General features: G+C 31.8%; 1 protein-coding gene across 1 annotated transcript in view; it reads left to right on the forward strand.

Annotated features, from left to right (window-relative positions):
- Positions 1 to 26,711, forward strand: part of LOC129976379 (serine-protein kinase ATM-like) — a 106,396-nt gene that overhangs the window by 77,542 nt on the left and 2,143 nt on the right. Inside the window, exons 53-59 of the mRNA XM_056089911.1 lie at positions 4,271 to 4,411; positions 6,442 to 6,558; positions 11,714 to 11,860; positions 14,881 to 15,049; positions 18,602 to 18,688; positions 20,526 to 20,640; positions 24,976 to 25,133. Coding sequence (XP_055945886.1) covers positions 4,271 to 4,411; positions 6,442 to 6,558; positions 11,714 to 11,860; positions 14,881 to 15,049; positions 18,602 to 18,688; positions 20,526 to 20,640; positions 24,976 to 25,133 — 934 coding nt within the window. The remainder of the gene's footprint in view (positions 1 to 4,270; positions 4,412 to 6,441; positions 6,559 to 11,713; positions 11,861 to 14,880; positions 15,050 to 18,601; positions 18,689 to 20,525; positions 20,641 to 24,975; positions 25,134 to 26,711) is intronic.

The following is a 26,711-nucleotide window of genomic DNA, read 5'->3' on the forward strand; positions in this document are numbered from 1 at the left end:
AACAATTTTTAGGCAACTCGCCTGTAATCAGATACGAACTTGCAAAATGTCGCTTTCAGTTCATAGCATTTACTGAGCCATTCAGTCTGCGTCAAGTTAAAACAAGTTTCATTACAGTATCAAATTCACTATTACAGCTATATCAAACTGCATGCAATATCACAACAAAATCACACTATACGAAGTTTGTTGCACAATCGACTGTTTATGATACAATTATTTTGGAAACATGCATATTAGAATTTTCTTTCCTATATTGCTTAGCAAGAATGACAATATCTAAATAAATAATTATGCCCAAAATCTATTTTTAACATTAACTGAATGTAACTTCATTATGTTAAACTGCAAATACATGTATCAAAATACTGAAAATATGCTAGATTATAAAGATATGACTCAAACATATTCATTGAATAAAAAATAATATAGATTTTAGGACTTTACTTTTCAAAAAATGGAGATTAACTGAATTTGTGTTGTAATACTGAATTATGAGATAATAAATATATTATTTAATAGTTAATATTTTGAAATTAGCTTTACATACATACATACATACTGAAAAAAAAAAGCAAAATATTCATCATCAGTCGCCTCTGGGGACCAACTGATTCACCGGAAATATTAGTTATATTTAATTTTCGATAAATAATTTTGATTTACATGTCCATAATTCTTCCAAACTGATAGACATTAAAGCCATTTATTTTAATTGTTTTACTTAAATTTATTTATTATGTACATGGATCTTTCTAAAGGAGACTGTCTCATAAGGTCATAGTGTAATTAAAAATGTTGTTTCAACATTGCATTTCACACAATTTAATATTTAACAAAACAGTGTAAAAGTTCTGAATTTCAGGATGACAATGTATTCAATTGTTGGAAATTAGGCAAAAATTGCCACAATTCTGAAAAAAATTTGCACAACTATTAAATTGGTATCATTAAAAAGATAATTTGTTGAATTTTAAAATGTAATTTGTTGGCTTATTATGGAAAAACAACATAATTCAGATTAATTTTTTTATTAATTAATTTTTTTTTAAATCGCTCCAAGGTTTCGTTTTTCTTTTCTTCAAAGTATATATGTGCTAAATTTGGTACTATTGGTCAGTTTGTCTAGTCTGGCAGGCAGATATATGCACATTCATCTTTATTACTAGTAGCAACTAGTACAAAATAACAATGGTAATGTGGTTGATTATGCAATAGCATTTATCATTTGTTATATTAAACATTTAAGTACCAAAACAAAATACTAAGTGGTCATGCAAGACTAATGTTTTATTACTGATGAATTAATGTTAATTTTCATAACTGATGATTACATTTTTATTAATGACCGAATATTTTTTTCTACTTTATAATTACTATTTTTTCTCATCAGTTTTCATACAGCTCCATTTCTGTGTATGTATAATAGGGGGGAGTTTTCATTTTAAGGAATGAATGATAAAAATGGAGGTTTACAAAATATTTGCCAGGGTAAAATCAACATTACTTGCTGTCCTTTTTACTTTGGTTTCAAAATTAGCTTAAACAGCTAACAAAATTATTACAACTTTATGTAACCATTCACAAATAGCTTTTGAAATTGTGTGCTTCAAATACAACATATCTATTTTATAAAGAATTATCACTTAATTATTTATTGATGAGTAACGATTTTTTAAAGATATTAAATATGCTTAATACTTTAATATTATTGATTCTTTGAGAAAAATGTAACTGTTTACTATGAATTAAAAAAAATTAATAGATATGATCAGTTTTTTTAATAGCATTATTAAAGACAAATATTTTTTATGAATAATCATATTTTACCAATAAAATTGTTTAAAACTGATAAAACTCCTAAAAAATTAAATTGTACCTTTAATAATCTTTATATTATTTTTGTAGACATTTATTTACTATAGTTTTATTTTCATTGTTAGCAATAAATTTCTTTCTACTGATAGAGAAAAAACATTAAATAAAATATCTTATTTAATATTTTTTTTCCAACCGTGTGATTTGGTTCTTAGTTACTTTGATTATGTTGAGAAAGAATTAAAACCCATCCAATATGTAAAATGACTATAAGTGATTTTAAATTCTGAACTGTATCAATATTTCTAAGAATTTTGTATCTAAGCATTTAATTATTAATACTTTGACTGCTGTAGGTAGAGATCACCAATGACTGGCGGACCCATATAAATTACATTGCAAGAAATTCAGAGCAGTCAACGTGTTAAGAATAATACATTAGTTTCTCTAAATACAATTGAAGATTTGTTATTGTCCTTTTTGGGTTCACTTTTTTGTATTTAGCTAAATTCTATGCCAATGCACTTATGCGCCACTTTCTAGTTATTCTATGTATTATAAACCTTTTTGATAAAAACTTAAAAGAAAATGTAGATGTACTGCTTTTCTGTTTGAAAAATGATTACATATTTTATATCTTACAGAATGAATGTTATCTATTAATCAATTTGCAAAAGAGACCTCTTCATGTGTATGATTCATTTTCATATACTATGAGCCTGCATTAAGCGTTCTTGTGAATTATAGTTAAAATTAATCTACTTTTTGTCATCTTATGATTTACCTATCATAAATTCAAATAAATAGATTTATTATAAAATTCTAGCTGTAAATATACACATAGATTGTAAATGTATAATGTTTCAAAATCCACACAAAATTTGAATTTTGTGCCATTGCTGCAATAAAGTGTTGTTAATGTAAGAAAAAAAAGTGCTAATTGACAGTTCAGGATTATTAAAAATTGAGAATTGCATCAGAGAATAACATTTCCGTTGTTGAGTAACATTTAAAAAATTATAAAGGTTTGGCAAATTCAATTCATCATTCATATTTGTTCGAAATATGATCAGTATGACATGCTATACAGCTTAAGAAACAATTCAATTAATGCATTCAGCATTTTCTGATCATGTAATTTTTTTCATTTTGGTGATTAGAATCTATCGCTCAGATTATGCAATTTTACATTTCTTTAGTTTTTATTCGGAATATTTTTGAAGTTTGAAGTTTATGCTTACATCCCTATGACCACTCACACCTTGGAGAAGGAAGGTAAACTTTGTATCAAAGAAATTCTGCCATTTTTAAAACGAAATAAACAAATGAGGAAAAAATAATTAAAAAAAAGTCAAATGGCATTAAAGCGCATAATTTAAGTGGCCAATTCAGATCGCCGAAAGGAATAATTATATATACAGGAAATGATTCATGCAGTAATTGAATTCTTTTTAGGACTGTATGGTATATGAATTCACCCTATTTTGTACAAATTTCGAACTGTAGCTACTAAGTTTCATTATTTTTAAAATACTGCTCTACAAAGAAAGTTGTGTTGTTCTCTCATGTAGTGCTGCATTTTTAATAACCTTAACCATCAACTATCACGCTTTGTTTTTTAGTTGTATCTGCTCTTTATTGCACAAAATACAAATCTTGCATGAATTTTAGAGTACTTTATACTTGGAAACGTTTTATAGTTGGAAAAAACACATATTTAATGTAGTTACAAAATTACAAGATAATGATTTATTATAATATAATTTCACACTAATAATTTTTCCATTTCGACTAACAGCTACTGCCAGTATGAATTCCAACATTAATACAAAAATATGACACTCCTCATAATAAAAATGAATAAAAGAGTTGGTTGTAATGTTAAACTAAGAAGTGGTGACTTTAAAAAGCAAAAGTGATTGCTAATCAAAGTTTTAAATATCTAACAAATAATGTTATCCTGTTTGATTTACAAAATCATGTTGTGTGATTTTTTTTAAAATTATTTTACTTCTATAGTTTGTTAATAATAGTTGTCTATTAAATAATTTTGAATAATATTTGAAAATATTTGTTTTAAAATTAATTATTTATTATTACTATTATGGATTATTATAAAATTAAACTAAATATTTGTTTCAAAATTAATTAATTTTAAAATTAAATTAATTAAAATTGTTTAGAAATATCTATTTTTCAATTATTTTTATATATTATGTTATATGTAACATATCAGTGAGAAATACTATGATGATTGGATACCCAGGTAGCACAGACTGTAGCACAATATTGTACGATATTGTATAATATTATTCAATATTATGAATATTGTTTTATAAAATATTGTGCAATATATGTGTACTACAAGGGTAACCAATGTTGGAGGGTATTTTTTTATGAAAAAGGTTCAAAAAAAATTTTTTTTTTCCAAATGTACTTATTTTATTTTTAGATTGATCGTTCTTGTGAGTATAAAAATATAGTTGGTATACATTCCTTCCATAACGAATTCAGAATGTGCGGAGGCATCACACTTCCCAAAGTTATCAAATGCATTGGAATGGATGGAAAGGAAAGAGAACAACTTGTAAAAGTTAGTTTTTTTTTTAATTATTATTATTTGCAAATGTATTCTGCTTCCAATTATATTTAAATAACTTTCTTTTGAAATAACCAAAAAACATGAAATTTTCTTTTTTATTTACAATGTTTTATCCTAAGACAATTTAAATATCTTTCTGTTGTTTAAAAAAAGGGAATTACAGTGGAATCTCGTTTAACAAGCATAATTTGTCCCAAATCTTATATGTGATATAAAGCATTCGTTAAGCAGAACAATTTTTTCTGTAAGAATTCATGTAAAATAAAACAATGTGTTCCATTCTGCAAAAATACGAAAGAAATTTATAATAATTTAATTATTTATAATACATGCTTTTTTTTACAAGAAAATTGTCTAAAAGCATTCTTGTTAAAAGCAAAATCATCTTTGGCTGTGCTTCAAAAGTTGGCGAAAAAAAGACACAGCATTAACAGTAAAAGGATTTGTAACATGCATAGCTACTGCATTTTGAGAGTGATGCTTCTCTAGAAAGTTGTTGCTCTGTTGAATTGATTATTTTCAGTGGATTCAGCATTCTTGTTAAAAGCAAAATTATCTTTGGCTGTACTTCAAAAGTTGGCGAAAAAAAGACACAGCATTAACAGTAAAAGGATTTGTAACATGCATAGCTACTGCATTTTGAGAGTGATGCTTCTCAGTGTACGATGCAATAATTTCCAATGCTTTCAGCATCCCTTTTATTTCTCTAGAAAGTTGTTGCTCTGTTGAATTGATTATTTTTCCCTCCCCCAACCAAATCTTTTTATTGTGACACAGAATGCAACTCCAGAAGTTCTTGGGTTGTTCTGACTATATTATTCCATCGATGTCGTGCTGTTCATTTCCAACCCCATAATCTTGGGCAGAGACACAGTCTTGGCGATTATTGCTTCAAAAGCACTTGCTCAACTCCTTACAGTACCGTTTCACAATGGTATCTGGTTAAAACTTCTTCCATAGATGTATAGAGCCTTCTTGTCAATATAAGGATTTTCTTCAAACAAGCGCTCAGTTTTGTCTGATATATATCAAACCAGCATTTGACGTTATGGTTACTCCTTGTCACTCATTTTGCAAAATACTACTTATTAAGGGAGTCACTTTTTTACATTTTGTTTTATTTGTTATACAAATCATTGTTAAGCGACGTTTGACTGTATAGTTCTTAGAAACTTATTTGGGTGTTTTCTTCTCTATATGTGACAGAATATTTTGCATCTAAATGTTGCACGAAAATATTTTCTTTAAATTAGAATATGCTTAGATATTATTCATCAAAATTACTGTTCTCTACCTATTAGAGAGAAGTGAAAAAAAATATTGCCACATTTTTATAAAATTTCCTTCTAAGAAATTCTATTTGTATTGTAAAGTTAATTGTGAACAATATATTTTAATACAAAATAAGTTCAATCTTTGATCGTTATAATTAAAAGTATCAATTTGTCACAATTAAGGTTTAAATATAGTTTCAATAATGCTAAAAAATTGCAAAAACTACTTTTTTCATTATAATTAAAAAGTCGTCTCGTCATAACTATTGATTAAATACATTTTTAATAATAAAAAATTATTGAATTATTTTTAATACTTGATATGGTTAAAGGAAAAAATAGAGAAGAGGGTTAAAAATAATCATATTTATTAATTTGATAGCATAGATTAATTTTACTTTTTTTTCACATATAGTTGATAAAAATGTCCTTATATTTTAAATTTTGTTGAAAAATGTTGATTTAAAAATCAAGTTATTTTTTATGAAATTTAAAATATATATTCTTTTTAAAGATGTTTCTTTGATGTAAATTATTTTTCATTATAACTTAGCAAAGTAATCTTAAATGATCTGCTAAAAAATTTCAAAAGTAAACCTTATCATTTGAAAGATCTTAATAAAGTAAAGCAGTTCCATCTATAACAATATCATTTGAATTTAAAAAAATTAAAAATATCTTTTAGTATTTTAATTCTAAAATGCTATGTTTTATGTTATTATTGACTTAATATTTTTATTTTCTTAGGGAAGTGATGACTTACGTCAGGATGCTGTTATGCAACAAGTTTTTGGCCTTGTTAATTGTTTACTAAAACAGAAAATGGAAACTAGGCAACGAAAACTTCATATAAGAACTTACAAGGTATATTGAGAATACATAGTTTGATTATAAATCATTATTTTTGATATTTAAAACATTTTTGACATTAAAAACTTTTACATTTTTTTTCCATCCGATATTTATTTTTCAATTGTTTTTTTTTTCTTATTAATATTATTAATCTAAAATTCTAGAAGTTTTTTTTTATTCTAATATAGTTTAATAGCTAGATTAATAGGACACAATCTTATAGATAAATTTAATCTTTTTTGCAATAATGTATAAATCTGGATAATTTTCTAAGCATGACATTTTATTTACTGTTTTTTTTTTTTTTTGAAGATAATTTGTTGTTATATGATGTTAAAATTTTATATGAGAAAGGTTTGCCTCTGTTCAGCATGTTTTGTCTGCAAACTTAATTTAGAATACTAGCCGCCTTTGGACAACAATCTTAGACAACTGGAAAACTTGAGTTACATATTACTAGCTTTTACCCGCGACTTCGTTCGCGAGGAAATTTTAATGTGTATGTATGAGAACTGACGGTCTGGTCAACACTCGGCTGTGTCTGTCTAAAATCGCCTGCGAGCAAAACGGCAAAGCCACCCATCATCGCCTGATTGCCGCGGGTGTCCTGCAGGTTGCGGTTTAACGCCTCTAATGCATGCTTGTGCGACATTGTGCACTCGTCCCATACTATTGATTTGTACTGCTGCAAAAGGACTCCCCGGTCGTTGTTTTTGGTGTTGTTGCATGTTGGGGTATGTTCGCTTGCATGATTCAGCTGCAATTTGAAAACGGAATGTTCAATATGGCCACTGTTAAGCAAAGTTGCAGCAATGCCCGAGGAAGTCACAGCCAGAGCTATATTGCGGTCCTTGCGGAGTTGGACTGGCAGGAGATTCAGCACAAACGTCTTACCCGTACCCCATGGTGCGTCAAGAAAGAATAATCCCTCCTCTACACTATTTACTCGGTTCAGAATCGTTTCGTAGATTTGACGCTGCTCGGGAAGTAATCTCGGTATCATTTCATTGACCTGCGCTTCTAAAACCGCGGTGTCATAGTTTAGTTACTTCACAACTACAATTTCGCTTGCTAATTCCCGTCTTCACTGCGGTGGGGGTAGGCCGAAATCAGTGAAACATTTTCCAGATATGGAAATAATTTTATCCGCAATCAATACCAAAGCTCCGTTAATGATTAGGTTATTGTGAGTGCCATTCAGCCTATGCACGATATCTTTTGATAAAGCGTCCTTGTGTTTATCCCACAGCTGGAGGGGGTTTGGACAGTCCGCAAGTGCACACTAAAATTGCAAACAGGTCTTCTGGCTACTTTCATAGCCCGAGCTTTATTACTCCTCTTCGAAAGATTAGATTTGCGTTTTCTGGGCATTTCGAAAAACCATCAAATAATAACAAATCAAAAAAATTAAAACTAACCTAAAAAACGATGCACTTAAAACTATAAGCATATGCGAAAAATATATAATTAACATAAATACAATTTAGTTACAAAAACACACAACTAACCTAAAAACAATTGATTTACATTATAACCTGAAATAAAACAAAACAGCGAGCCCGTATTTCTTTAAAATCAAGTGAAGTTTATTTTACTTATCGATCGAGATTAAGATAGCTACAACAGTATAATACACAATTTTTTTTAACTTTTAATTAAAATGAAAACACAGTTATCAACAATCAGAACACACTGCGCATGTGTGAATTTTCAACGCCAGTTGGGGTAACGCAAATGCGTGAATTTTCTACGCAAGTTGGGGTAACGCAATGTAGATTAAAATTTTTTAATTCCCTTTAATCTGTTTTATTTTAACTTAAAAGTACTTCAGAATGAATCCTAAAGATCGATTCATTAACAATGTTTAATTTTCAATGCATCAAACACCAAGGAAATAAACAGAATCCTTTGAAATAATCGGTCGAAAATATATTAAGCCTAACCTCATTTATTAGTGTAGGGGAAAAAACTGAAACCTTCTCATTTTTGGCGGGATTTGGCCTCAGATTTTTGGCGAGAAAGTTAGTTTTTAATTAATAAAAAATTAACCACTCAATTAACCGGAATAAATAGTAGCCTATGTCCTATTCCAGACTATAATCTATCTCTCAGCTAAATTTCATCCAATTCCGTTCAACCGTTCTGGCGTGATTGACTAACAAACATCCATCCAACCATCCATCCAAACTTTCACATTTATAATAGTAGTATAGATGAAATAAAAGCGGAAGTTAAAATTCTTGTTACTGAATTAATTTTTAGTAAAAACACAGGATTGAATGTTTTGATGGGTGAGTTTATTTTTAAATGCCATGAAGGAATTCATTGTTTAGATATTGCATCAAACTAAATTAAAAGTTTTGTTTAAATTAAGGGGAAAGTCGCACAGAAATGAAATTGATATCATTAAAAATTAATTTTTTAGGCTTTACATAATACAAAGACTATTTTTTGTTAGATAATTTTTTGAAAGGTATGAATATCAATTTCTGCTAACAAATCATAACGATTGCATCTATGCTTATGATTAATCTACGATCGCCAAAATTGATATATTTTAGGGCGATTTCTCGCTAAATGTAACCGTTTTAACACATAGCAGCACACTACAGCAAACCGTAGCCCACATGTAGTAATCGTTCACAGCACATGAAGCGGCCAGACAGAATCCAGCAGGAGAGGGTATCCTAGGACCGTCTCTCCAACGGCTAAATTTCTCGCTTTAGCTTCCGACTCACTACTTCTCACAACTGGCTACTACACAAAAGATACGACGCTGATTCCACAATAGACAACAGAATTCGATGCTCTCAGCAATTCAGCTCAGCACTCGCGCCACACAACGTTGGCACTCCGCTGTCTTCTCGAAGACTCGTTACTTATCGGGGATTCCAAACAAAATTCACGGCGGTGACTCTCAACGACACTTCGAAGACACACACAGCTTGAGAGTGCCGGCCTTTTTTAGTTCCCGGGAGGCGCGGCTAGAAGCTTCTAGATCAAGCTGGCGTATCTCGGTTCCTAATGGACTGATCGACAAAATTCTCGAAGTTTCGAGTATTATCCATTTTGTCACTAAATGGTCGCCAAGTTTGTCGCCAAGCTCTGTGATCACTGCCTCGGCATCCGACAGCATCCAGTGCGGATGACTGTAAATCAGTTTTTCTTATAATGACACTATTCGTGCTGAAAAACAAAATTGCACGTTTGTAACAATATTTTAAAACACTCTGTTAAACAAACTCGAAAAAACAGATTTGTTTATTTTATATCATTGATTCTCGCTCGGCTAGGAAGGCCAACCAGAGGTCTTGTTGAAACAAATTCTTCTGAGTAAGAATTGAAGGTTTTTCAGTTTGGATTCTCACCAGAGAAGTAAGACCAACCGATGGTCTTTGAAGGTTGCATTTCTCTCTTTAAGATATGTGAAATTTGAAGTATTCCCACTAGAGAAAGAAGATTAGTCTGGGGGCATTGAACTTCTGGAACTAATCGTTGATGTAGATAGATGAAAACGAATTTCGACAAAGCGTGGAAGTCATAATCCCGTCCTGTAACGGACAAATTTTTGAATTCAACAAATCTTCAGTCACTCTTAGCTATGTTTTTTTAACCGTATATTTGATAAAGAAGTGAATATTCAAAATTTAAACTATTCTTAGAATGTTTTTTGTTAAATATGATTAGCTGAAAATAAATATTACGAATGAAATTTTTATACAAATTCATTTAAAATTGCTCAGTCCCAAATCGTGGGCAACTTGGTTACAACCGTAAATTGTATAGCCAAATCTAGCATTTGCATTAAATTTGTTGTTGTTGCTATTATAATAATAAGCCCTTCCTAGATTCCAGTAAACTCAAATTGATATGCAAAGTACATTTTATTATTGCATTTAAAATTTATTGATTTGTGAAAGGGTTAGTGAAGTTATTGAACTTTTTGATAGCTTTGCATGATAAATAAGGAATACAGAAAAAATTGCGCAAAATGGCATAACAATAATTGTGAGAATTTTGAGTAATATGGTGTGAAAAAAAAATATAAAAGAAGTAAGAAAAGGGAAATGAATGAAATTATATTATAAAAAAATTACCGTCAAAATCAGTTAGAGAAAAGGTATCATGTCTAGCAGCAAGAGATAAATGAAGTCTGAAATGGACTGGGAGAATATTGTTACAAATCTGCAATGTTCCTTCCCAGCACGGTTAGTTCAATCGCTGGAAAGAAAGTTTCACGGTGAGCTCTGTTAGATGCTGATCGGATGCTGAATCAGTAATCTCAAGATTTGGCTCAAACTTGGCGACTTTGGAGGCAAAATAGATAATACTGGAATCTTCCAGAATTTTGGTGATAGAGCCAGTAGGAACCGTGATATACCTGATTGCTCCAGAATCTTCTCTGCTTGGCTCTGTGAACTATAAAAGGCCGGCAATCTCAAGCCGAAGACAGTCGTGTAGAGAATCGTGGAAAGAATCAGCCATGGAATAGTTATATCCGTCAAGAGAAGCGCAAGCGTTATGTGGAGCTGAAACGTTTGCTGAATTGAGCCTATTTGTCGAATACTGGAATTTATTATAGAAGCAGTATCCAGTCGTATGTGGAGTAGCCAGTCGTGTAGTAGTGAGTCGGCAGTTGGATACAGCTAAAGCGAGGAGGAAGTGGAGAATTGAAAGCATTTGGAGAGACCGTAGAAAGTAGCTACGTAGATTCCCTCCCCCTGCTGAGTTCTGTTTGGCAGCTTTGCTTGCTGTGGTTGTTCATTACTACCGATTACTACTTGTGACCTACTATTTGCTGTAGTTTGCTGCTGTGTATTGCATGTATTCTTCTAATTATTTGTGCTTGTGCATTTGTTTCTTCGTGTTAATAAAGTCTTCGTTCGATACTAACTGTTGATTGTTTCTTCATCGATTAACAAATCGAAAGAAGCCAGAATTTCATAATAATATTATAAAAAGTTATCGTCAAAATCAGTCAGAGAAGATGGTATCATGACTGGCAGAAAGAGAGAAATGAAACGGACTGGGGGAATATGTACACAGAGATTGGAGCAATCAGAAGATGGGACATATAAAATTTAAAAAAAAAAGCATCCTAAATATAGTTTTGTTACATTTCCTAAATATTATTCTTTCAATTAAAAAAAATTAATAAAATCCTTAGGTTGTCCCAGTATCTCGAAGAAGTGGCGTTTTGCAGTGGTGTGAAGGAACTCAAGTATTGTCTCATTATCTAGTCGGTCCTGGAGGTGCTCATGCAAGATACTATCCTACTATGGCTACACCTCAAGATTGTCGAAAGAAAATGATGGTATGTTTCTGCATAAAAACTTTGTTATTTATCATGTTGCTTTTACTTATGACAGTAATTTTCAATTGGTCTTACAAGATTTCTGTAATATTCAAAATTATTTTTTTCTGAATTGATTCTTAAAAATGATTTAAGTTTATTAAATGCCATAAAATTGTTTAGAGAGTTTTATGGGGAATTTGTTTCGAAATTTGAAAAGCCTTCAAAGCATTAGCTTTCGAATATGTGAAACAGAATATTTTACGTGGAAAATGTGCGAAAAAATAAAATTTTATTTCTAAAATATAAAAGAAATAATGCTTGAAGTACGAATATAATTTAAATATCTTTTTAAATTCGGCATCTTCTGCTTATTTATTGGATCCTGTACTTCATATAGAAAATTAATCCTCAATTTGTATAATTTGGTTGAAAATGAATATAGTTTTTCAGATTTGTTTTGTGTGGATATATGGGTATTAGTATTTTATTATTTTAATGTATTTAATAAGTTTTTTTTTTTTTTTATGTGTGCTTACCAATGTCCGTCACATGATAGAATTATTTTACTACAGTTGAGCATGTATTATATTCCTTTCAAATAACATTTCAGGCAAAATCGCACCACTATGCAGAAAGGCTGCGTCGATGTCCTTATACAGAGAAAAACACTGTTAGAGTGGCACAGAACGATAGCTTGAAAATCAGCCTACAATGCCGATTAAATATGACTCTCACGGCACTACCGAAATAATCAGATGTCAATTATAGCTGACCCCGAATCGGTCAGTGGGTTGGAATCGACATGAATTATTGTATACTAGCCGCCTTTGGCGACCAGCCGGTTCGCCAATCTTAATGTTCGTTATAATTTTAATAATTAAATATTTTATGCAATTTCAACTTTAATAGATTCTTCAGCAAAATATTTTAAAACTTCAAATTTTGATAGTCATATAATTCACTCATAATATTATAAAGGCCTTCAGTCATAACGTGATATGTATCTCTCTCATTTTCTGTTACCCCTCGTAGAATTTATGCTTTAAATTAAAGTGTAAAGGATTAATTTGCAATTAATATAATAATATTTTTTTACTGAAACAAAGCATTTTTTTTAATAATATGATTACTGATAACAGAGTCACTGAGCGTTTAAACTTTATGGGCACTAAAGAATATCTTTCTTAATTTATGTAATATCTCAAGAATTTGTCAACAAAATTTTCTCAGATTCATCATGAACGGATCGATTCATTAACAATGTTTCATTTTAAATGCATCAAATACTAAGAAAATAAAATGAATCGTTTAAAATAATCGGTCGAAAACAGGTTTAAAAAAACTACTTAAAAAACGATGTACTTAAAACTATAAGCATATATAAAAAATATATATAACTAACATAAATACAATTTAATTACAAAAGCATGCAACTAACCTAAAAATAATTTAAATCATTGAAAACAGGTTAAAAAAAACTACTTAAAAAACGATGTACTTAAAACTGTAAGCATATACAAAAAGATATATAACTAACATAAATACAATTTACTTACAAAGGCATACAACTAACCTAAAAGTAATTTAAATCGTCCGTTGATAATGGTTGCCATGCCAACAATCAGAACACAGTGCGCATGCGTGAATTTTCTTCGCCTTTTACGGTAACGCAAATGCGTGAATTTTTCTACGCCAGTTGGGGTAACGCTATGCAGATTATACATTTTTAATTTCCTTTATTCTGTGTTATTTTAATTCAAAAGTACTTCAGAATGAATCTGAAACATGGATTAATTAACAATGTTTAATTTTAAATGCATAAAACATTAAGAAAATAAACAATCGTTTGAAATAATCCGCCGTAAAATGTTAACCCAAGCCTTATTACTGTTGGGAGAAAAAAAAAATAAAGCCTTACTCATTTGGCGGTGGGGAAAATGGAAGATTTCTTTTAGCGGAAAAGTTGGCGGTGGGGAAAATGGAAGATTTTTTTGGCGGGAAAGTTAGTTTTTAATTAATAATTAAAATTCTAATTAAAATTTCAAAAAAAGGGACCCCAGGTGCACATTCCCGACCTCTAAGGTATACATGTACCAAATTTAATAGCTGTATGTCAAATGACCTGGCCTGTAGAGCGCCCACACACACACACACACACACACACACACACATTGAGTTTTGTTATAAGTATAGATAATGCAAAGTTATTCAGAACAATTACACCAATAACAAATGATTATGAATTCTTTGAAAATAACAATGGGAAAAAAATTGAATGAAATCGGGGTATAAGAGTAAATATTTCTTACATACATAGTAATTGCCCTATGTGACTTCTCTTGGTCAAACGGGCAACATTCTGATGATGTTCTTTTTGCGATAAATGCCATGAAACATGTTTGCCACCACTCATGTGTGGTTAGTACCATATGAAAAATGTTCCGATTCTCAGAAAAACAAGAAAAAATTTCAGAAAACAGAGGTGAAAAAAATGTGTATTCCGATCAAAACAATTCCACTGTTTAGAAATTACAAAACAAAGACGTTTTCAAAGAATTTATAGCAATTTATAATCAGTTCTTTACACCCTCTTTTTAACATCGGTTCACTAATTATGTTTTGTCCGTTAACTTCGCAAATTTGTCTATAAGTTTCAATTAGTTTAATGTTAATAGTATTAAGAAAATGGATGTCAAACTTTAATTCGTATACTACAGGGTGCCCAGTTTTTTGAAGAATTTTAGATTTTCACCGTGCAGTCGACACAATATTCAGCATTTAAAATTGACATCAGTTAACTGCCAATGGATAAGAGAAGTCGATATACATTCGTGGAAGCACGAATGCAGGGTTTCTATAGTAAGAACTGAAAATGAAACTTAGATACTCCTCGATTTACTTGGGGAAAAATGGTTATTTGTTTTGTTTGATTGTAAAGTACTCAAATAAATGTATTTATCTAATCATATATATATAATTGAATTTTCATTTCTTTTATGAGCGCTTCTTTTAATTCTACATTTTCCTTCCCATAACAGAGTATAGCTGGTGTCTCTCAGTTACTAAGAAAGAGGCAAATATATGATTCTATATGTGCAGAATTTCCCCCCGTGTTCCGGTACTTTTTCCTTGAAAATTTTCCTGAACCCTCTGCCTGGTTTGAAAGGAGGCAGTCATATATTAAGAGTGTAGCAGCTAGCTCTATTGGTATGTCACTTACCTTAATATTTAATTTTTTTTAAAATAGCCGTCTTTGGTGACCAGTTTCACCAAATTTATTTATGTTGTAAAATTTTAATTGAATTTTTTATACATAAGTTAGTTCTGATATCTTTCTCAGTTATGTATTTCCTTCTAATTTTGATAGCCGTGTAAATCTTACTATTTTAGAAGCCTTATACAGTTATGTTCATTTTGTTATACCTCTGTAATTCTAGGTTATTTCAACAAAAATTTATGTCTCGATAACCTGTGGCTCGGGACGTAAGAGTTTCAGGTTTCACCGTCGCCACCGTCGTGTGAGAATCGTCGTGTCTGATGCTCTCTAAATCCTTCGGTATCAAATGTTCTCCACCCTGCTGTGGTATGGGTGTTAGAGAGAGGGTGCCAGCCTCAAGTGTCGTCCTTGTCCATCAGACCGCAGTTCAAAATTATGAGATCCCTCCCAAAATAGCCCTAGTTTTATTTTAAAACGGAATTGTATATATGCATTTATTTAAAATTACTGAAATTAATGAATATTAATTGCCCAATCAGATGAATTAAGCTAATTGTAAAAAAATAAATAATGCAACTATTATCTATACTACTATTACAAATGTGAAAGTTTAGATGGATTAGATGGATGTTTTTTAGTCAATCACACCAGAACGGCTGAAAGGAATTAGATGAAATTCAGCACAGCGATAGATTATAGTCTGGAATAGGACATAGGCTACTATTTATTCCGGTTAAGTGAGTGGTTAACTCATTATTAATTAAAAAGTGACTTTCCCACCAAAAGTCTTCATTTACCCACCACCAAATAAAAAAAAGCTTCAGTTTTTTTTTTTTTTTTTTTTTTTTTTTTTCCCCCATTCCAACGAGGTTAGGCTTAACATGTTTTCGACCGATTGTTTCAAACGATTGTGTTTATTATCTTAGTGTTGGATGCATTTAAAATTAAACATTGTTAATTAATCGATCTTTCGGATTCATTCTGCATTATTTTTAAATTAAAATAAGGCAGAATAAACGAAATTAAAAATTTCTAATCTGCATTGCGTTACCCCAACTGGCGTAGAAAAGACACGCATTTGCTTTAAGCCAACTGGCGTTGAAAATTCACGCATGCGCAGTGTGTTCTGATTGTTGACAACTCTATTTTCATTTTAAGTTTAAAAATTATGTGTATTATACTGTTGTAGCTATCTCAATATCAATCGATAAATTAAATAGATTTGACTTCATTTTGAAGAAATAGGACTTGATTTGCTGTTTTATTTCAGGTACAGAATGTAAATAAATTGTTTTTAGGTTAGTCATGTGCTTTTGTAATTAAATTGTATTTAAGTTATATATTTTTCGTATATGCTTACAGTTTTAAGTACATCGGTTTTTAGCTGTTTTTAATTTTTTTTAATTTGTTATTATTTGATAGTTTTTCGAAATGCCCAGAAAAGACAAATCTAATCTTCGAAAAGGTGTAATAAAGTTTGGGCTATGCAAGTAGCTAGAAGACCTGTTCGCCATTTTAGTGAGCACTTGCGGTCTATCAAACCCCCTCCAGCTGTGGGATAAATACAAGGACGCTTTATCAGAAAATTTCGTGCACAGGCTGGATGATACTCACAATGACCTAATCATTAACGGAGCTTTGGTATTGATTGAAGATAAAATTATTTCCATATCTGGAAAATGTCTCTCTGATTTCGGCCTACCCACACCGCAGCGAAAAGAAAAATTATCAAGCGAAGTTGTGAAGGAGCTAAATTATGACACAGCGATTTTAGAGTAGGTCAATGAAGTGATACCACGATTAGTAATGTCAAGTCTACGAAACAATTCTGTGCCAAGTAAATAGTGGAGAGGAGGGATTATTCTTTCTTGACGCACCATGGGGTACGGGTAAAACGTTTGTGCTGAATTTTCTGCTAGCCCAACTCCGCAAGGACCGCAATATAGCTCTGGCTGCGACTTCCTCGGGCATTACTGCAATTTTGCTTAACGGTGGCCGGATTGCACATTCCGTTTTCAAATTGCAGCTTAATCTTGCAACCGAAGATGCCTCAATATGCAACATCACCAAAAACAACGACCGGGGAGTCCTTTCGCAGCAGTGCAAGTTAATAGTATGGGACGAGTGCACACTGTCGCACAAGTATGCATTAGAGGCGATAAACTGCAGGATAACCGCGCCAACCAGGTGGTGATGGGCGGCGTTGTCTTTTGCTCGCAGGTGATTTTAGAAAGACACTGACAGTTATTGAGAGGACCATACCGGCTGATGAAATAAACGCATGTCTCAAGGCGTCACCTCTGTGTTCTAGGATTGAAAAGCTCCATCTTATGAGCAACATTCGTGTACAACTATACAACAACCATGAATCAAGTGTCTTTGCAAATAAGATTCTGCAAATTGGAGAGGGTTGTCTAGAAACGACGCAGATGGGAAAATTCTATTTTCCGAAGAATAGTCCCATCCAGTGGCTACAGAAGATGACCTTTTCATGCAAGTTTTTCCCAATTTTGAGATTAATATAAATAATGAAGAGTGGTTGTGTGAAAGGGCAATGCTGTCGCCAAGAACGAGTCGATCAATAAAATAAACAAAAATTTTAGGCATGATCGTCGGAAATTCAAAATTATATACATCCATTGACACTGTGATGGCTAATGACAATACTACTGCCTACCCCGTTGAATTTCTCAACTCTAAAGTTAACAGGTGTACTTTCCCATAAGCTGGAGCTTAAAGTTGGCGTTCCAGCTCTACTGATGCGAAATCTTGATGCACCCAGACTGTGCAACGACACCAGGCTTCGTATCACAGAGCTTGGCAGTAATATTATAAAAGCTACCATTGTTACAGGAGCTGCTAAAGGAGGTAGCGTTTTAATACCCCGTGTACCTATTATTCCAAACAACTTGCCATTTTATTTCTAGAGGTTACAATTTCCCTTAAAATTGGCTTTTACAATGACGATCAACAAATCCCAGACCCAAACTTAAAAGTGGCAGGCATTCATTTGCGCACTCCATCTTCTTAAACTGTCAATTATATGTTGGTTGTTCATGTGTTTCAAGTGCCCAAAACTTGCATGTACTGATGGAAAATAACAAGTCATTTAATGTTGTATACAAAACGGTATTGGAATAAAAATAAAATTTGAAGTTTTCCCGTAGATCTGTCAATGATTTACAAGTTTCTTGATTATATCATATCAGACTCAGTTTTCGACAGCACTATAATAATACGGTTTAATGACATTTCACATTGTGTTCAGACTGTCAGTTCTCACACATACACATCAATATTTCCACGCATACGAAGTCGCGAATAAAATCTAGTATAATAATAAAATTATGAATAAAATATGTAAAAGTATTCGAAATTATATTTTATTATATAATGACTGACTAGTCGAGATGTATAAGAATATATTATATAATAATTTAATAGCCATTAGCCTGGATTATCAAATTTATGTATGAAACATTTTTTATTTTAAAAAATAATTTATCAAATTATTTTCTTACAAATATTTTATGATTCTTTAGTGGGATACATAATGGGCCTAGGTGACAGACATGTAAACAATATCCTGATTGACAAGAATACTGCAGAAGTTGTACATATTGACTTTGGTAAGTATCTTTTGATTTATTCATTTATATTTAATATTGCTTAATCGGAGAGTCCCAAATTATGGGGTGTGACCCACCGGTGAGTCACGGATGAATCTTAAATGTATATGTATTAAGTGTACATTTTTGCTTTCGACTTTTTTTTTCACCAAAATTTGAGGTTTTATTCTTAGAAAATTTTTTACCTATTCATTATTCAAAATACTGCCTGCTGCTAGTTACTATTTTCCCTCGTCCTTCATCAATTGTCAAATACCATGAATCTATTTAGGTGATCCCCAAATTGATTCTTTTTACTTTTTCATAAAAGTGTAAATGTTTTTAAGCCAGACCGTGTACCATCGATCGAAACAAATGGTAGTTGGACGGAGAAATGTCTGGAAATCCATTTTACCATAATCCGGCTTACGGGAATTCCTCCCATTTTGTCCTTTTCATGTATGTCTTCGCAAGTCTGTCTTGAATCATATGGCCAAGCATTGTCATTCTGCAGGATAACTTAGTCTTATCTGTCTTGTTATACTGTCGCCGTTTCTTCTTCGATGCTCGGCTCAAACGTATCATTTGTGTTCGATACCCGACCCCCTATGATTTTTCACTCGGTTTTTATAATTCTTCATATATCACATCGAGCTGGTCCCATCAAATGCAAAGCATAACTTGTCATCGTGAACATTCGAACATCGTGAACATGAAGTATTAAAAATAGTCGATGCGTCTCAGCCACAATTTTCTTCAAATAGAAACAGAAAATCATAATTTACCACAAATGGCAAAAATTTGGCTCAAAAATTTACATCTTCGATCGAAAATAAATTATGAGGCAAACATAAATTCAACACTGTCGTGCTGTCGTTATGTTGACAGATGTCCAAGTTTCGTGTGTGATATTTTTCATCTGCCTATTTCGACCAACATTTATCGTTACAATCATCCATCAAAAAACGAAGAAAATAAAGATGTACACCTAGTATCTCCCACTATTTGCAAAGATACAACGTAGGCTAAAAATTTCTATTAAGCTATATAATGACAATACGGGAAAAAAAATGGAGCAATACGCAAATAAGCGACTGGTGTCGATTGATAAGAAATGAGGAAGCTAGTAAGTGTCTTTTCAATGTACGGATGACTTTTATAAGGAACTTGCCACATCTGTCTCATCAAATGTTGTTCCAATCTGCAGCTTTGCTTAAGGTTACGTTTCTGTGCAGTACCAGTAAGGTTAGTTTGCCCATCAAATCAAAAATAGAACATTTAGTTCAAGCTATGAAGTGTCAAGTTGCCTGCGTATTGGTTTCAAAGCCATTCGTTGACATTTATGTAAATATTTAATAGTAAATGTTTTTTTTCTCACAAAAATTAGTTTTGGGTCTATAAAATTTCTTTCGGGCAGAACGTGCGTTGTTAATTTAAATAAAATATTATTCATTCTTATCCTGGCATGTACTTTTATATATTAAATAAAGTATTTGTCTTTATTGACTAATTTTTTATTGATACTCTTGGATTATATTAGTTTTCGTGTTAGGTGATAATTGATTTTAAGACTTATCCTTTTTTCAACCACTTTATCTCTAATTTAGGAAAAAGGGGATCAAATTGTAAAAACTTAGTGAGGGCAGTGGAATGCTTTATTCAACTTGTTGATAAGAAATATTTTTAAAAATCTGAAAATTTAATTGATTTTCTTGCTTTGACAATTCTTTAGAAATTACTGGTCACTTGAGAAATTTCTTATATTTCATTATTATTATTCTTTTCTGCTGTATTTCCTTGTGTTTAATAACAAGTATTTTTTATCTATTAATTATGTTCGTGCTTTTACATTTAATAGGTATAGCCTTTGAAAAGGGGAAAATATTAGCCACTCCAGAAACCGTTCCTTTCCGTTTAACCAGAGATGTAGTGGATGGAATGGGAATAAATGGAGTAGAAGGCACTTTTAAAAGGTATGAAGTTCGAATTTCAGAGTCTCTGTCTAAATTTGAAACTGGAGGTTGCATTTAATTTATTTGTTCATGTACAGCTATCTATAAATCAATTTTTATGAATATAGCATTTTGTAATATTTGTTTCAATCATTATGAACTCTAAGATTTTTATGGAGTGCTCAGTGTGTGTATCCACACTCGGTCTGTTTTCAGTTTTAGTAAAATGCCTGCCACCTTCGGCGACCAACGCCTATTCGCCTATCATCTATACATTTGATATGACTGCAAAATACAGGTGTTCATTAATTATTGTCGGGGTTTCCGTACCTCATAACTTTCGAATAAAAAATATTACGCAAAAACCGATTACGTATTCGTAAATTACAACTCAAAGAATTTTATTAATGATATTAAAGTGTAAAGCTTGCACAATTTGCACTTTGTAGGCATTCAGTTGAAGGCGATTATGTATTCGTAAATTACAACTCAAAGAATTATGTATTCGTAAATTACAACTCAAAGAATTATGTATTCGTAAATTACAACTCAAAGAATTATGAATACGTAAATTACAACTCAAAGAATTATGAATACGTAAATTACAACTCAAAGAATTATGTATTCGTAAAGTACAACTCAAAGAATCGCCTTCAGCTGAATACCTACAAAGTGCAAATTGTGCAAGCTTTACACTTTAATATCATTAATAAAATTCTTTGAGTTGTAATTTACGAATACGTAATCGGTTTTTGCGTAATATTTTTTATTCGAAAGTTATGAGGTACGGAAACCCCGACAATAATTAATGAACACCCTGTAAAAAATAAAAAACAATTTCCATAGCCAGAAATTCTAAGCCGATTTCTCTAATTCTTATTTCATATGTAATTAATGGCACCATTGGATATATGAATGCTATACTAAACTATGGTGTCCCTTTTCAACCACCATCTATTTCCAAGAGAAATTTTGAAAACAGTACTTAACTCTATTTTCTCAATAGTGGAAGATTTAACTGAATTTGCAAGGCAGAACCACTCATTGACCATTGACCAATTTTGTCAATTTTTATTTTCTATGAAAGCTCACCACACCTAATTGTATAGTCTCTCCACCTTTATATTTGCAATACCTCTCTCCTTCTTCGAGAGGTATTGGAAAATACAATTTAGTCCGAGTTTCCAATTTCAATAAGTGAACCAATTTTGTCAAAGTTAATTTTCAGTTTCCAAATGTAAATAACCAATCAGAATGGGTATCATGACTCTGCATTTATAATTTAAAATTGTACTTTCTTTTATCTTGATTCTTTTTCAAAATTTGTCGACATGATTATATTATCAATAATATACTCCCCGAAGACGGTTTAAGAAGATTCATTCAGTTACGTCAACCAACACTTATCATGATAACAAAATAATGAAAGTAAAGTTATAGTAATATAGGCACAATAATGATAAAGTATCCTGATTCATTTGATATTGTTACGAAATTTCCGGGGTTCGTTTGGATAGTGGAAGTTATATGGTGTGGAGAACGCTCAATCAGCAGTAGAAAAAGAAACAACGACGTTTATTTACACGAAGACACACAGGACAGCACAAAAACGACAACTATATACAGCACAGAAGACGATTATCTTCAGCCGAGACGTGCAGCATACAAAACTCTACTACGGACAGTAGCACACAGCTTAGTTCAGCACTAGCCTGCTCCGCTTATCTCTGGAAGGCCAGTTCTTTATCGTCGATTCCGACCACTCTTCACCGTCGATCCCGACTACTCTTCTCTATCGCTTCCGACTACGACTACTCTGGAAGCTGCGGCTGCCTCCTTTTATAGGTCTCAGGAGGCGGGGCTAGAAGCCTCTCAACCAATCAGGAACGTTCGAGACGTATCTCGGTTCCTAATGGACGGATCGGGAAAATTCTCGATGTTTCGGGTATAATCTATTTTGGCGCCAAATTCGTCGCCAAGTTTGTCGCAAAGCTCTGGGATCTCCTATGGAACCAACTATGCTGGGAAGCCGCATCACAGATTCATAACAATATGCTTCAAAGCTGCTCAACTGTCAAGTTAGCGACAAAAGGTGGCGAAATTGTTGAAATTGTGAGCGGTGTCAAAATTTTATTTTACAATACCTTTCTAAAAATGAGATGGAGAAGCTAGATGACCATTGATGAAGTATCAAGAAGTCACGAGTATTCATATAATTTTTTTAATATTGATTTTGTTCAGGGTTGCCACGCCATCGAGAAAACACAGGAAATTTAAAAATCGTCTAAAACAACCGGGAAAATGCAAGGAAACTTGGAAATTTTCATAAAAACAGGAAAAAGGCAGGAAATTTTAAATTTCTTAGTTATTTTTTTCCCATCCAAATAATGCCCATCTTTAAAGGTTGAATTACCATTCGCGATTGTGTAATGCGGAAACTCGTCCCTTTTCTCTCTCACCCTCTTGTGAGGCAGTTGTTCTTTTTCTATGAGATTCCAGAATTGCAGCTAATGAACATTTACAAGACTTCTGCAACTGCACGAAAGAATAGAATACATTTCTCTGGGAGGATTAACAATATTCAATCTGCATTAGCAATGCGGCGGTGTTTAGTCTACTATACTTGAATTTATTGAACGGTTTGTTATTATTTGAGAAACTGTGAGCTTATTCAAAGTAGATTAGAGAATATTTTTAAATCAATGAGGTGCTTAAAATCCCTATGTAATTCGAATTGGACGGATAAAAAAAAAATCAATCCTGATTTTGCTGAATGGGTTCGAGAAGTTCTGCAAAATCCATTTGTTGCGTACTGCGCGTTTTGTAAGAAGAAAATAAGCCTAAGTAATATGGGGAAGCGGGCGCTTATGCCAAAAGAGGAAAACATGCAAGATTATGTGCCAGTTCAAAAGAGTCATCATTGATGCTGGACTTAATATCTAAAATGAACGACACGTCTAATCTGAAAACATCAAATGTAATGTCAGATAACTTGATTTAAAACTTTTCAGTTCAAAAACAATCTTTTAAAGCTGAATTTTTATGGACATTAAAACTTGCTGCGTCACATTCATCCTTTAATTAATTCAATGATATATCAGAAATATTTTCACTTATGTTCACGAAAAGTGAAATAGCTAAAAAAATGCACTTTAGATCGTACAGAAATGTTGTAACTTATTTGTTATGGATTAGATCTCGTAGCTCCATGAACTGATGGCTGAAAAATTTGCAGGTGTTGCAGAAATCGATACCCAAATACTTGAATAGACACAAATGAATTAATAATAAAAGTAAATCTTGCTTTGTAATGTGTTTTGTTAAGTGATCATTAAATGATTTATATCATAATAACAAAAGCGTTTTGTGTTTTATTTCACCTGAGTCATTAATTTTGTGACAAAATTAAAGAGCTTGAGAGATAATATATCCCCCCCTTTAATATATAAATTTTGTCTTATTAAAATCTAGATAATAAAGATAAATTGTGTATGTGTTTCTGTTTGGAACTATAAACCTTCTTTTAATATGCTATTAATTTGATTAATGTTGAATTGTTGCTTCCTTCCCTTTCTTTTTCTACTGCTTAAAACCATATTCCATTATAACCATCACATGAATGCTATTTGCACATTTTCTCGTATCTTGAATATACATAAAGGGAAAACACAGGGATTTTTTCCCCATATTTGAGTGGCAACTCTGTAGTTGTTGCTGGTGATTCTGGCATTTTTTTTCCCATGGAGACTGTACAGTAAAGCAGTATTGTTGCTAATTTCTTCTGAAAATAGGGAAAGGTAGGATATGGGCAACCTTGGAGGCATATCTAAGTGTCTTGAGCTTTCTTGTGAAATAAAATGTTTTGAGATCGATCCAGTGATTGGGGCTGACAAACTTTGTTATAATATTTCCTGTTAATGGATGTAACTGAAGTTTTATTTTTCACTTTCTGTAGGAAATAATGATAGATAATAGGCAAGTAACCATTGATAACATATTTAAAGGTTCCTAAACTTTCATATGAAACAAAAATTGGATCAATAGTCTACACCGTGTGACTAGTTAATTAATTGTCCTTATAATTTTAAATAAAAATGTAAATTATATTCATGCATTCTAAGTGGCCTTTTCTATTTTATATTTTTAGTACTTCAACCTGGTAATTTCATGTTGAAATCAAGAAAATTCAGAATGTTTTATAAAATTTATTAAATGTTGGCATAGTGATTAATATTTATTCTGTTCCTTTATTTTAAAGAATTTTTTTCAATAAGATATTATATTTAAGTCAATTTCTTATTTATATACTCTTCATATCAATGATATAGAAAACAAAAATTCATTTTGGTATTGCAGATGCTGTGAAAAAACTTTAGAAGTTATGCGAAACTCTCAGGATGTTCTTTTGCCTATATTAGAAGTGCTTTTGCACGATCCATTGTATGAATGGAGTGTACCAGCTGGCAAATCCTCGCAGAAAACTAGCACACCCTCAACATCTAACTCACAAAATGGTAAGTCATAAAACTCAAATTTCTTGCAAAACACATTTTTAAAAGTATGTCTGTCCGTATATCTGTGAACTTGATAACTCAAAAATACATTCATTTAGAGCATAGGTTCCCAAAGTGGTCCAGGTGGACCCTCAGGGGTCCATAGCAGACCACACGGGGGTCCACGTAGACGTGAAAAGAAAACAGGGGTTCACAAGTTGTAAGTGGGGGTCCACGAAAAATTCTGGTTTTCGTAATAAAGAACAAAAATGTTGGCTTGGATTTACCTATCAACGTAGGCAGGTAGCATCATTCACTAGGTAAATTTAAAAAAGACTATGAAACATTTTGGCTGCCGGTAGAAATTCCCGAAAAATATCCTGGGCGGTGGGAAATTGCGCGCAAATTTTTGATAGCGTTTCCCTCGTCATATCTTGTCGAAAGAAGTTTTAGTGCCGTTACCAAACTCTAACAAAAAAAAAGGAGCAGATTGAACATCACAGAACGGGGAGATTTGAGATTACTTCTTACAAAACTGAAGCCAAATATTGATAATTTGCTGTCAATTCATCAAGTATATCCGTCTCATTAAAAGTATGACTATTTTTTATTGTTGATTTACATTTCAGAGTTCATTTGTGATTGTTTGTAATAATAAATGTTTATAATTTTGTATAACCACAAGTATTATTTTAATAAATAGGACACAAGAAAATGTTAAGAAGAAAAAAAAAAGTAGCACATCCCCAATTTAGGGTGATATTTTTTAGGAGTTTTGGGAATACACTAGAAATGTAGCAGCAGGGGGTCTACCGCAAATAATAAAACTTTGAAAGTGGCCCACGAGAAAAAAAAGTTTGGGAACCTCTGATTTAGAGCGTTGAGATTTAGTATTTAGTCTTAACACAAAATTTTTGGCGAAATTTCTCAAAATCAGTCTATAGACAGTACAATAGACTATATGCATGCGAATGCGACAATTCTAAATCCGAAGTGGAACATGAATAAAATTCTGTGTACAGGTTTATTATCAGAATTGTAGCTGTGTGTTATTTTTGATAAGTCATAATAAAAAAAAATTAGAATTAGGTAGATTTATACTGTAGACACTTATGTACCACATTTTATCTATCTAGATCTGTAAGTTTTGTAGTTACCGTGTTATCTTATATTTGAACAACCGGGCAACAGACTTCCTCTACACGGATTTTGAACAAAATTTGATTGGAATTACAAATTTCATGTACATACCATACACCAAATTTCATCTGCTTAACACACACCGTTTTTGAGGCAGATGAGCATTTTCCAAAAATGTATTTTGAGAACTGAGGGGGGGTCTAAAACATGATGATTCGTTAAAATGTCGAATTCGAAATTTTTGACAATTGCAATACTTTCTCTATACATTGTGTACGAGAAAGTAAAAATGGAAACTAAATTTTGGAAATCATAGTTATTTTGGTTAGCAAAGAAATTATTTACCAGAAGTGAAGATAATTTATCTTGTGTAAACTTTTAAATATTAGATTCAAATAACGCACTGAAGAAAAATTTAATTGTTGTTTTTTTTTCCCTTGATATATTGGGAAAACGGGG

The sequence above is a fragment of the Argiope bruennichi genome, chromosome 7 (assembly GCF_947563725.1).
Source record: "Argiope bruennichi chromosome 7, qqArgBrue1.1, whole genome shotgun sequence".
NCBI lineage: Eukaryota > Metazoa > Arthropoda > Arachnida > Araneae > Araneidae > Argiope > Argiope bruennichi.